We start from the raw sequence: 11,274 nt of genomic DNA, 5'->3' as shown, positions 1-11,274 counted from the left end.
CCAAATCTGTTTTGTTTTACCTGACTTGAATTCCGCGTGCTTCCTCCAAGGCCTGTGAATGTGGACAGTTATATTTATTTTAGCAAATATAATTTTTTTAAATTGGATGGACTCAATACTAGAGATGGCACGTTTATGGTCAGTTAGCTGAGACATGCTCCCGACTCGACAAACATCGATAACTCCTGCAAAACATTGATAGAACCGATATTTTGACGGCATCGATGACATCGTTGTTACTATCGATGTTTCCACCTCTAACCCGTGCATAAAAGCAATTTTAGGCGTTTTAAAATTCGAGAGTAGCTAAATTCGGGGTCACAATGCGCCCAGTTCGCCTCTAAGTGGCTTTCGCAAGCGTCATCGTAGGTGAACAGGTGCGAGGCAGCGCGGAATTCCGCCCAAGTGCTGATCAGGAACCCAATACCAGGCACATCCGCCCCGCCAGTGGGGAGAAAAATCGATTTTGTGATAACAGGCTTACGCGTTTTCGCACTGCTAGTCGGAGTCGAGTGGTGGATTCCAGTCCCAATCCCGCGCCATGAACGTGGACTTTGCGAAGGTGTGCAGCAAGCACATAGGCGTCTACGAGGCCTACTACAAACAGGTAAGCGCCGCGCCACGCCTCCTGGCCCAGGCTATCCACCTACAAACGCCAGTCCACAGCCCACAACTCGTACCCACCCCCTATTGATTTTTGCAGATTGACCCCAAAGCCACCGGAGCAATCGAGGCCATGACGGCGGCCAAGTTTCTCAAGAAGTCGGGCCTCAGCGACGTGGTGCTGAGCAGGATCTGGGATTTGTCCGACCCCAACGGCAAGGGCTTCCTGGACAAGCCTGGATTCTTCGTGGCCCTGAAGCTGGTGTCGCTGTCGCAGGCGGGCCAGGTGGCCAATATGAACAACATCTACCTGGACACTGCCAATCCGCCGAAGGTGGTGAGTAACGAGGCTCGAAATAAGCTTGGTTGCATATCTATGAGTATAGCATATATTATATATCACGCTAATATTAAGCAAGGCCAATCAAATATTTGTTCAAACTATAACACTAGTTCTTATTGTAATATTTTTCATATAATTATGGAACTAGAGTTTTTTTTAAACACCGCAAAAAATAGCAGTAGTTTGTTATTCCAAGATGAATTACTGTCCATAGCTTTTAAAGTTAGTGGTGAGTTCTGTTTTGTGTGTATATTTTTGGTTCCCGCCTTGCGATAAGCCTGTTGATTATTACTTTTCTCAATACATTATTTGTAATGCCTCTTTGAATGGTATTCTGGCCACTATTATTCTTGAATTACATTGAGGGCTATGTAATTTAAGTATAATTTTTCTTTCGGCAATGCAAATCGTTTTTTCCTCTATAGCAAAAAGTGCATATATTAACCAAAAAACGAATGAACTTGTTAAACAAAGCGAACTTTATTTGGCCCATAAATTACGATGCTCTTAGCTAAGTGCAAGCTTGAGAGTTCTTAACTTAGCAGGGGCTTCAGTTAGATGGATACTTAAAAATAATATATATAAAAATAGATTAAAGCAAAAGTTTGGCGACGCTAAGTATGGCTAGGTTTTTTGTTTGCTGCTATACGTAGATATACGAAAAAAGTGTAGGTAAAACGAGTTTTTTAAACTAATAATACCAATTTGACAGGGTGAAATACCAAAAACTATGCCATCACGCATCCAGACGGTGCCCGTGTCCAGCGGCGGAGTGGCCAACGGAGACTGGTCCATCGGTGTGATCGACCGGCTTAAGTACGAGCAGCTCTTCGAGTCGCTGGGTCCCTACAACGGCATGCTGCCGGGCAACAAGGTCAAGGGCGTGCTGATGGACTCCAAGCTGCCCATGGGCATTCTGGGCACAATCTGGGATTTGGCCGACCAGGACAAGGACGGCAATCTGGACAAGCACGAGTTTGTGGTGGCAATGCACCTGGTCTACCAGACGCTGCAGAAGCGCACTATTCCCAGTGTGCTGCCGCCCGAACTTCGGAAGCCCGGAGGTGCAGGTCCGCCACCCAAACCTGCCATGCCCCCACCACCGGCGGCTGCTGCCATGCCGCGTGCTCCCAGTGGCGAGGGATTCGGAGATGGTGGCTTCGTGGCCAACTTCCCCAAGGACATCGCCCCCCCGGCGGCCATTCCGCCATTGCCGGTGGCTGTGCCGCCCATGACGCGCATTCCGCCGGTGGGCGCTGTGAGTTCACAGCCGCTGATCCAGACGGATCCGCTGATACCCATCGGGGCTCCACCCTCGGTTACGGCAAACGCCGACTGGGTGGTCACCCCGGCGGAGCTAAAGCGCTTTGAGGACATCTTCCGGCAGTCGGATCTGGACAAGGATGGCCTAGTCTCCGGCCTGGAGGTGAAAGACATCTTCATCAAGTCGGGTATACCGCAGCGCAGTCTGGCGGACATCTGGTAAATATACATATCTTTCGAGATTAGGGTATCCCTTTTAACCCGTCGTACCGTTTCAGGGCGCTCTGTGACACCAATCAATCCGGCAAGCTAACTGTGGAGCAGTTCGCCTTGGCCATGTGGTTCGTGGAGCGGAAGCAGCGCGGCGTGGATCCGCCGCATGTGCTCAACGCCAACATGGTGCCGCCTTCGATGCGGGCCACAGTGTCTGGAGTGGATATGCAGCCGCAGGAGGTGAAGCCAACTTACTCGAACCCAGAGCTGGAGATGATCTCGAAGGAGATCGAGGAGTTGGCCCGCGAGCGGCGAGTCCTGGAGACGGAGATTGCCCAGAAGGAGGCGGATGTGCGCATCAAGAACGGCGAAGTGCGCAGTCTGCAGGTGAGTTTAGTGAAGTATTTATGTTCTTCACCCATTATAATTGAAATCTCCCTGTACAGAGCGAATTGGACACTCTTACCGCCACACTGAAGCAGCTGGAGAACCAGCGAGGAGAGGCCCAGAAACGACTGGACGATCTACAGGCTCAAGTAGTTATTTGCATGCTTATGCGGGTGCTTTCGGGTGCTCCTGCGCCACTGCTTGCCTTTTGCTTGCTATTGGGCTTACTTTTTATTTGAAATTTAAATTCCAACTTTGGTTTCCTTTCTTTATCATGTTCCCTCCGACACTCTGTTAACAATTGGCTAAACCCATACTAAACTGGTGAATGCACTTACACTTACAATTACGATCACTTAAGGTTAGCCACAATACGGCCGTGCTGGCCAACGTAAGTCTTGACATATCGCGCACCAACGATCAGGTTTGTTTTAGTTCCTCATGATTTCTGTATATATATTTGCTTTGTGTCCGTACTTTCGTTCATGTGATTTATGTTTTGGCCCAAGTGTTGTGCAAAGTCCTTGGTTTAAATGACCCCTTTATTAAACTCGAAATCCGCTTGCTTGCAGGTGACCAAGATTCGCGACCAGTGCCACATGCAGGAGGAGACCATTAACGAGCAGGAGGGCGAGCTAAACGCCAAACGCTCGGAACTGCAGAAGCTTAAGGACGAGGAGACGTCGCTTCAGAAGGAGTACGACGACAACAACCGCGAGCTCTCGAAGTTGACCAACCACCTGCAAGCCACACAACTGCAGATCAGCTCGGTAAGTTTAGCTAGACCATCTCTCATAACAACGAATAACGAATCAATCCGTTTCGAAGGTTCGCTCGATGGTCACCCAGCTGTTAGAGACGCAGCGCCAGATGACCGATGCCCTGCTCATCTGTCGAGCGGCTATGGAGAGCCAGAACGCCGAGCTCGTCTCCGAGTACCAGTTGAAGATCGAGCCTGACTTTGACGAGGCGCGCAAGACGCTGACCAAAGAGGTGCAAATGCCCAAGGACGATCCCTTCGAGGAGAACAACAGTGGCGCCGCCAATCAGGCCACCAATGGTTTTGGCACCGACCCCTTCTCCGGTCACCCGGCCAGCAAGCCCTCGATTTCCACCGGCTTCGATGACAGCTTCAACATGAGCTCGGGCTTCGACAGTGGCTTCGATGCCTTTGGCCAGAGCGGAGCGGGCTCAGCATTTGGTCAAACGACCCAGCGCGATCCCTTCGGTTCGGACGCCTTTGCGGCCAACAAGAGCAACGCCATCACTCCAGAGGTAAGATTGGGTAGTAGTCAATCGAATTCTAAACTTACTCATTGGTGCATATCAACATAACAGCCGGGAAAAGACGACTTTGGCAGTGATCCGTTTGCCGCTCTGCATGCTCCAACTGGCCAGGGTCAGGTGCTCAGCCCCAACACGCAGAAGTCAGGTCCGCCGCCCAGACCGGAGTCCCCTAGTCCAGCATTGCCGCCAAAGAAGTCCAAGGTGCCGCCCCCGCGACCAGCGCCCCCACGGGCTGCACAGGTAAGCCGACTTGGAGGTTCTCTTCCATAGAAGCGTCCTAATTGGATATCTTTGACAGCCCACGAGTGGTTTTGGAGGCGTCGGCGGAGGAGGTTTCGCCGACTTCGACGACTTTGACAATAAGGTTGGTACTCCACAGTTCAGTGTCCGCTGGGATCGGTGGTAATGCATGCGCCCCGCACCCGCACCCTTCCAGTATGTTGTATATGGCTCTAATCCTTGGTTCTTTCGTTTATTATCACTAACATTTCCTAAGTTCTGTAGAAATAAACCACTTTTATGCAACGTTTTTAAAAAGTAGAATTGATTACTTATGATTTTTGATTTGTAGCTGTTTTGGTTTGCCATTAGTAGTAGGTACAAATCACTGCCGGATAAATCCCTCACCGCCAGATCACCAATTTCACCGCCCAGTGTCACACATTCCGTAGCTTTGGCCTTGGTGCTGCCCGTATTAAAACTAACCGTTTGGTCTCTCATCTCTGCAATTCTCTATTTTCAGTGAACATCTTAAGATAACCCATTCAATATACGATATATACCAGTACTAACACACATACTCAGTTAATGAATGGCCTCCTCTAGCAGCATAACGAAACAAATCAATTTGAGCGTACAAAGCTATTTGCAGCCGCATATTAACGTTAACGTACATATATCAGTCACGGTGCATGGTATAATATCTAGAGGACGCAGCATTATCGTTCATGCCTAATTAGCTAAATGTACTAAATCAATTCAATCGAAACTCAACCACAACTCAAACCAATTTCAAGCGTTATGTATCGTCGTGTTATAAATGTAGTCACAAAACCAAAACCAAAAGCAAAGAAAAACAGCAGACGGATGGAAGCCCTAGAGTTCGTTCAATCGTTCTAATCGTTCTCCCAATGTTGTGCAGCAATGTATTAGCTTACTATTATTACTATTATGGGTCCCATTCCCCTTTAAATCGTTTGGAGGACAGTGTATAATCCCGGTTACTTTTTTTGTGGGGAGAGAACTCTAAAAGGAATTTAATGCAAGTTGTTTGTTGTTTCTGCATATGCGAATACTAAAGTCTAAAGCAATTATACAGCCATACTCTATATTAAAGCATTTTACACACGAGCCTCACAAGCATTCAGATATTCAGATATTGATGTAACTGCCGCGAAAGTTCGAATTTTACGGGGCAAGCGAGGGCAATCGGAGGCCGGAATCGGAGTGCCCACTACTATTTACCGAAAATCCATTTCCAGTCAGCTTATAGAGCCGTTTAGAGGGGACTGGTCCCCACTCAATTATATCAAAGTACTTATATATATATATTTGTCAGATCTTGATTATTATAGCCACACATGTACGAACACCCACACCGAAACTAACAAGCTTCCGTGCATTGATTTACCGTGAATACATATTCCGTGCATAAAAACATAATTATAGAGAGAACTTTTAGAGAAACCCCAGCCTAACCGATACAAAAATGTAACAGACACAACGTTTTGCATTATTAATAAAAAGATATCTATGTTCGACATCATTCAACGTACGTCCGTCGAAGTTCTTTTGGAGGAAGGAGCCCCAAATCCTTCTCACTTCTCTGGGTTCTGGTCATGATCCTAGAGAAACTACAACACCCTACGTGGCTGCTTGAACGCTTTCGTTGACCTTGTTTGATTTCAGTTCCCCCTTAGTTGTGTTATCTTTTTGATTCCGCTTAATTTGGTTTAATTTTAATTTAATTTTGTTTCATTTCACTTCTATTCCCCCCACGATACCACACGACATGACGCACCCACACAACACAGCTCCACAACATTCCAAGCACGCCCACGGCCACGCCTCTTTCCCTGCCCCCACTCCCGCTTCCGCCCCCTATTCCGGCTTCGATCTCTAGCGGATCGTCGTTGCTGGACAGTTTTTCCCTGTTTGACGATCCCGGCCAGATCCGCAGCCAGGCGGCCAGCACGCCCAATCCCACACCCACCACCACCTTACATCCCCTGCTCTCGACACCGGTATCCACACCAGCAGCCCCATCCCCGGTATTAGCATCTGTATCAGCATCACCAGCGGGATTGGTAGCGGGAGCGGGAGTGGGAGGAGTTCCCCTAAGTAGCACCACCACCATCACCACCGCCCCCAGCCCAAATAACCAGCATTTGTCGCGTTCCAATACACCGCTGCAGAATCGGAGCACGACGGCACCGGGATTGGGAGCCAGTGTGTTTGATGCCTTCGGAGGAGCGGTTGTCAGCCAGAAGTCTCCGACTTCAGGCCTCATCACTGGACCCACCGACTTCAAGGACGATCCCTTCAAGGACTACCGCTACGAGGATCCCTTTAGCATCAAGGATCCCTTCGCAGACGATGAGGAGGAGGTGAAACCCAAGGGGACTGATGAGAAGAAAAAAAATAACTTTGCCGAGGACTTCAGTTCGGAGGGTAGGTCACTTATATATATAACCTGGTAAATCCCCTCTAACTCTATCCCTAATCCTTCAGACGAGATGGGAGCAGCGGCTAAAAATCTGAGCAACATGTTAAACAACAATAATGGCAAGCCCAAGGCGGCCACGCCCCTCAACCACGATCTGCTCCAGCAGTTCGACGCCTTCAACCTGAACTCGAGTCCGGCTCCATCGTACCACTCGACCACCTCGCATCACTCCAACTCCACGCCGAATCCCCAGAAGTCCCAGACGGCGCTGGACGCATTCGCTGATTTCGATGACTTCCCTGCCACCCTGGCCACCAATGCAGGATCGGGGTCTGGACCTGGCTCCGGAAAGACGATCGCGGCCACAACCACTAGTAATACAAAACTCAATGATTCCTTCTTTGATGCATTTAACGACAACTTCGGTGTGGGCCAAAACTCATCGGTGACCACTGGCTTGACCAGCAAGCCCAATGAACAAAAGGCCACTGCCAAGGCCTTCGACGCCTTCAACGACAACTTCGAGGACCACTTCAAGATGGGCCACAACTTTGCCCAGTTCGAGTCACACAACTTCTCCAGCGACTTTGGAAGCACCTCCTTTGAGGCCACGGGCAAGGAGAAGCAGAACGGGCAGGTCAAGGCCAAGATGGATCCCGACAAGAAGCCGCTGGCCAAGGACAAGTTCGCGGCGGACTACTCAAAGCCGGAGAGCTTCGACGCAGATCTGGAGGAAGCCCTCAAGCGCAGCGTGCTGGACAACTAGATAAGAGGATAGTGCAAGCAGATACAGTTGAATGTGATTGAGTTCCACGCGAAATCTCCAATGACACATGCAATGTTCTCTCTATTCGTTGCACTCGATCCGATCTTTAGTGCTAGTGCTTCGTTTCCGTTTCGATCAAGACGCCATGGGTCTATGTATATCCATATTTCCCATGGTTTTTAACCCGTACTCCTCGTGCTCAAGGATCCCGGCGAATAGAGAATTCCAACGGAGCCGCAGCTGGTATTACAAGCTACATGCTATATAGAGTTACATATATAAAAATTCGCTTAATCACATACTCGTAGAGCCTAAACATATTACGATTTAACCTGTACCAAAACCTTATGAATAAACCTATGAAATAACATGGAAGAGAGAGAGCTTAAGAGAGGCAGTGAGATAGAGAACGTGAAGAGAGGACTCCACTCCCAATCTCACCTACACCACGGCAAATGGGTTCTCAGCAGCGCTAATGGCAGAGCTAGTGGAGCCTCTATATAGTTTCTCGTTCGCGATTCAGATCGCGTTTGGACTTCGGAGGAGACGTTCGTTTGCCAGCTTTATACTTTCTAGTATATACATACATTATAGTGTTCATAGAAAAGTGTGAGTTGCGAGTGTGTGCAAACCAATGCGCAAAATCAGCCCCCCTATAAAAACAAACCCACACACACGCGCACAAATTGCTGCATTGGCTATTTGACTAGAACAACAATTCGCCGGCGATTGCCTGTGCATACGAGCAGTGGGGGCGCGATCTACATGTGTGTGTGCGTGCTGCTAATTACATTTGTTTTGTAAACTTAATTCCCAGTAGCAAAAAAGGGAAGGCGGCCTAAATGGGGAGGGACAGGGTCGTCGATAGCCCCAGTAATTTTCCTTCGCTGTGTGGTTGTCGTGCTAAGTGCTCTGATAAGTCGCCAGTTACCGTGCTACAGATCCGGGGGTTATCTGATATTGCTGTGGGTGCGATACGGATTCGGTACTGGTATACTTGTATGGGTGGTGGTTATTGAGGTGGTGTGAGTGCGGTTAGCAGAGCTCTGGTATCTGATCAGATCGCTTGTTGACACACTGCCCACTGCGAGGGTTGCTCCAGGAGTCCTTAAATGCAATGGCCGGACTACCCCCACAAGACTCCCACAACATTGGTTCTCTGGGACAGTGACTGACTCTTTCGATCCGGAATACCATATATAGACTTTAGGAATAATACGAACTGTAAGCCTGACTCACTGTACTAATGTCGAGATATCCCCCCATCCAGTGAGTCCACCATGTCGAAGCCAGCTCTGTATTACGCCACACTAAGCCCCCCATCCCGCGCCGTCCTGCTCACGGCCAAGGCGATCGGACTCGACCTTGAACTAAGGTAGGTTCCCATACACCACGCCACTTAACTCAATTAACAAGTGCCTCCGCTCCGTCCGTACCCAGGCCAATTAACCTGCTGAAGGGTGAGCATTTGACGCCGGAATTCCTCAAGATGAATCCCCAACACACGATTCCGACGCTGATCGATGGCGAAGCCACGATCATTGACTCACATGCCATATGCGCCTACCTGGTGGAGAAGTACGGCAAGGAGCAGCAGCAGCTGTACCCCAAGGACCTGGTGCAACGCGCCAACGTGGATGCCCGTCTCCATCTGGACTCTGGCCACCTGTTCGCCCGCCTGCGGTTCCTCTACGAGCCGATCCTGTACCACGGGTCCACGGACTGCTCCATCGACAAGATCGCGTACATCCAGAAGTGCTGGGAGATCCTGGAGGGCTTCCTCAAGGAGGACGAGTACCTGTGCGGCAGCGAACTGACCATCGCAGACTTCTGCGCCGTGGCCACTGTGGCATCGGTCAACGATGCCGCTCCCATCGATGAGTTCAAGTTTCCAAAAGTGCACGGCTGGCTGAAGCGCCTGGCAGAGTTGCCCTACTACCAGGAGGTGAACGGCGATGGAGCCGATGAGCTGAAGGCCATCTTTAAGGCCAAGTTGGCGGAGAACCGCGGCAAGTAGTCGGCGGGGGCGGATCTCTCCCGTTTTTATTCTGTAACCACACACTCTATATGCATATCCAGTTTGAATAAACGTCTATAGTTCGAAGATCTTTTATCGATCATTTATTAAGTGGACTTAACTTACATTTAGCAACAATATACTTAGGAGGTAATGGAAACGGAAATCGCCTTCGGGATCGGGACCGAAACGCTAAAAGGCAGGGCGGCCAGGAGACCTCCATTTAACGCTCGGTGAGCTATACATACACAAACGCTGGCGAAGATTATGTTTCACAACATAGGATCGTCCAGGGCGAGGTGTGTATTAAACTGGTAACTCCAACCAAATTACAAAATATATCTACAGAAAGTACAAATATATAAGCGCCTTCTAGCGGGGATCGGCCAATCCCAATCCCAATCCCGCCGGGAGTTGGGGGTCAATGAACGGCAGCGCTGCAGGCGTATAAAATATATATATGGGTAAACATACTATCACGACCCAGGCTCATGCACTCTCCCTCACACACGCATCTATCATTCACACACACTGGGCCCTATTGCATAGAGCTCATGGTCCGGAGGCTCTAGTCGCGGCGCAGCAGGAATCTTTTGATGCTTTCCGGCAGCGGCAGCTCGGTGATCGCGTCCTCTGTGAAGTTCTCCAGGATGACGTTGCGGCAGGCGCTCTGCAGGGACAAAACTGCGAGAACAAAGGATTAAATAAGCTGCAGAAGGCTACCAACAAACGATTCCACTTACTGCCCTCCAGCTGGATAATCCTGATCTGCTTGGTCGTACCGTAGACGTCGATCACGACGAACAGGGGTGCTCTGTTAAGCGGAATGTCTCGCGAGACGGGGCCACGGTCCACACCGTTGATGATGAAGTGCAGCTCTCCCTTGGAGGCGCTGTGCACCGTGGGCACGTAGATGATCCCGATGCGGGAGCCTCTGTCCGTGAGCAAGATGTCCGAGTCGTTGCCGTTGCCCATCGCCGGGCGCAGAAGTCTCTTTGGTAGCAGCCCTCGAGGAGTCCTCACGTGCGTGGCGTCGCCCAGAAGATTTCCTGGCAACGAATAATCGTATATGTAGAGTTAACAGTTCCATTTAGTCAGTCAGTACGTACTGTGGGGCTCGTCGTCCGTCTCCGGCTCGATGATGTCGTTGGCCTCCTGGCGCTGGTTCATCTCGAACTTGGATATCGGGTAGATCCAGCTGTTGCCCAGGTTGGCCAGGTCGGGCAGTGCGAAGTGGGGCAAACCCTCGCTGCTGGTCCGAATCACATTGGGCGCCAGTTCGGTGAGTCCCAGGCGCATGTGGCCCGACCAGCCGCGCTCTATCTTCTCAATCTCCACCAGGAAGATGTCGCCGGGGGCCAGTGGGCGCTCCGAGAAGGTCAGGGCGTCGGCAAAGCTTGCTCTCCGGTAGGCAACGGTGGCGTCGTCGCCCAGCTGAATGTTGGATCCGTGGTAGGGATGGAAGCGACTCAACTGGCGCTTGCGACTGCTTAGGGATGTGACGCCCTCCCACAGCCCCATTGGCCGTTCCCGTTCCCGGTCACCGTGCAGATCCAGATCCAGATCTTCCTGGTCGGCGGCTTGCTCGGCTGCGGCTGCAGCTGCTCGTGGATGCCCGCAGAGGGGGCGCTCCTCGGCGGCTTCCATGGGGCCGGTGGCGTGGTGTTCGGTGATCCTTGAGGGACTCTCCAGGCGTGCCCGCAGGTTGCTTATTTACCTTTTGTCTGTAA

General features: G+C 50.5%; 3 protein-coding genes across 7 annotated transcripts; 2 read left to right on the top strand and 1 right to left on the bottom strand.

Moving 5' to 3' along the window:
- Positions 1-235: 235 nt before the first annotated feature.
- Positions 236-7,902, top strand: LOC108141367 (epidermal growth factor receptor substrate 15-like 1). Of its 5 annotated transcripts, none has more exons than XM_017264691.2 (12): positions 236-607; positions 704-940; positions 1,659-2,428; positions 2,488-2,809; positions 2,869-2,958; positions 3,171-3,233; positions 3,382-3,579; positions 3,638-4,084; positions 4,148-4,336; positions 4,395-4,460; positions 6,130-6,766; positions 6,827-7,902. In XM_017264691.2, the coding sequence occupies exons 1-12, from the start codon at positions 542-544 to the stop codon at positions 7,525-7,527; spliced, it is 3,786 nt and encodes a 1,261-aa protein (XP_017120180.1). In that variant the 5' UTR covers positions 236-541; the 3' UTR covers positions 7,528-7,902. The 5 variants fall into 5 exon arrangements, with proteins under 5 accessions (XP_017120180.1, XP_017120182.1, XP_017120183.1 ...); XM_017264693.2 differs by having other exon boundaries at positions 237-607; positions 6,511-6,766; XM_017264694.2 differs by lacking the exon at positions 3,171-3,233 and having other exon boundaries at positions 237-607; positions 6,511-6,766.
- Positions 7,903-8,022: 120 nt separating this feature from the next.
- Positions 8,023-9,631, top strand: LOC108141370 (glutathione S-transferase 1). Its single transcript, XM_017264700.1, has 3 exons — positions 8,023-8,136; positions 8,798-8,902; positions 8,968-9,631. The coding sequence occupies exons 2-3, from the start codon at positions 8,808-8,810 to the stop codon at positions 9,542-9,544; spliced, it is 672 nt and encodes a 223-aa protein (XP_017120189.1). The 5' UTR covers positions 8,023-8,136; positions 8,798-8,807; the 3' UTR covers positions 9,545-9,631.
- On the bottom strand, positions 9,621-11,256 carry LOC108141369 (neuralized-like protein 2). Its single transcript, XM_017264699.2, has 3 exons — positions 10,654-11,256; positions 10,288-10,593; positions 9,621-10,228 (listed from the first exon to the last, which is right to left on the bottom strand). Exons 1-3 carry the CDS (start codon positions 11,189-11,191, stop codon positions 10,113-10,115), a joined length of 960 nt encoding a protein of 319 aa, XP_017120188.1. The 5' UTR covers positions 11,192-11,256; the 3' UTR covers positions 9,621-10,112.
- Positions 11,257-11,274: the final 18 nt, after the last annotated feature.

Source organism: Drosophila elegans, unplaced genomic scaffold, assembly GCF_018152505.1.
Source record: "Drosophila elegans isolate 14027-0461.03 unplaced genomic scaffold, ASM1815250v1 contig_183, whole genome shotgun sequence".
NCBI lineage: Eukaryota > Metazoa > Arthropoda > Insecta > Diptera > Drosophilidae > Drosophila > Drosophila elegans.
Note: the sequence above shows the minus strand (reverse complement) of the source record. Positions and strands in the feature narration are given on the sequence as shown.

What these genes read in the sequence shown, in the direction of transcription:
- LOC108141367 (XM_017264691.2), top strand. Translation starts at nt 542, where the DNA reads ATGAACGTGGACTTTGCGAAGGTGTGCAGCAAGCACATAGGCGTCTAC. An exon ending in CTGCCAATCCGCCGAAGGTG is followed by an intron (nt 941 to 1,658) that starts GTGAGTAACGAG and finishes CCAATTTGACAG; the next exon opens with GGTGAAATACCAAAAACTAT. An exon ending in TCGACGACTTTGACAATAAG is followed by an intron (nt 4,461 to 6,129) that starts GTTGGTACTCCA and finishes CACACAACACAG; the next exon opens with CTCCACAACATTCCAAGCAC.
- LOC108141370 (XM_017264700.1), top strand. Translation starts at nt 8,808, where the DNA reads ATGTCGAAGCCAGCTCTGTATTACGCCACACTAAGCCCCCCATCCCGC. An exon ending in GGACTCGACCTTGAACTAAG is followed by an intron (nt 8,903 to 8,967) that starts GTAGGTTCCCAT and finishes GTCCGTACCCAG; the next exon opens with GCCAATTAACCTGCTGAAGG.
- LOC108141369 (XM_017264699.2), bottom strand. Translation starts at nt 11,191, where the DNA reads ATGGAAGCCGCCGAGGAGCGCCCCCTCTGCGGGCATCCACGAGCAGCT. An exon ending in GACGGACGACGAGCCCCACA is followed by an intron (nt 10,594 to 10,653) that starts GTACGTACTGAC and finishes ATTCGTTGCCAG; the next exon opens with GAAATCTTCTGGGCGACGCC. An exon ending in GATTATCCAGCTGGAGGGCA is followed by an intron (nt 10,229 to 10,287) that starts GTAAGTGGAATC and finishes TTGTTCTCGCAG; the next exon opens with TTTTGTCCCTGCAGAGCGCC.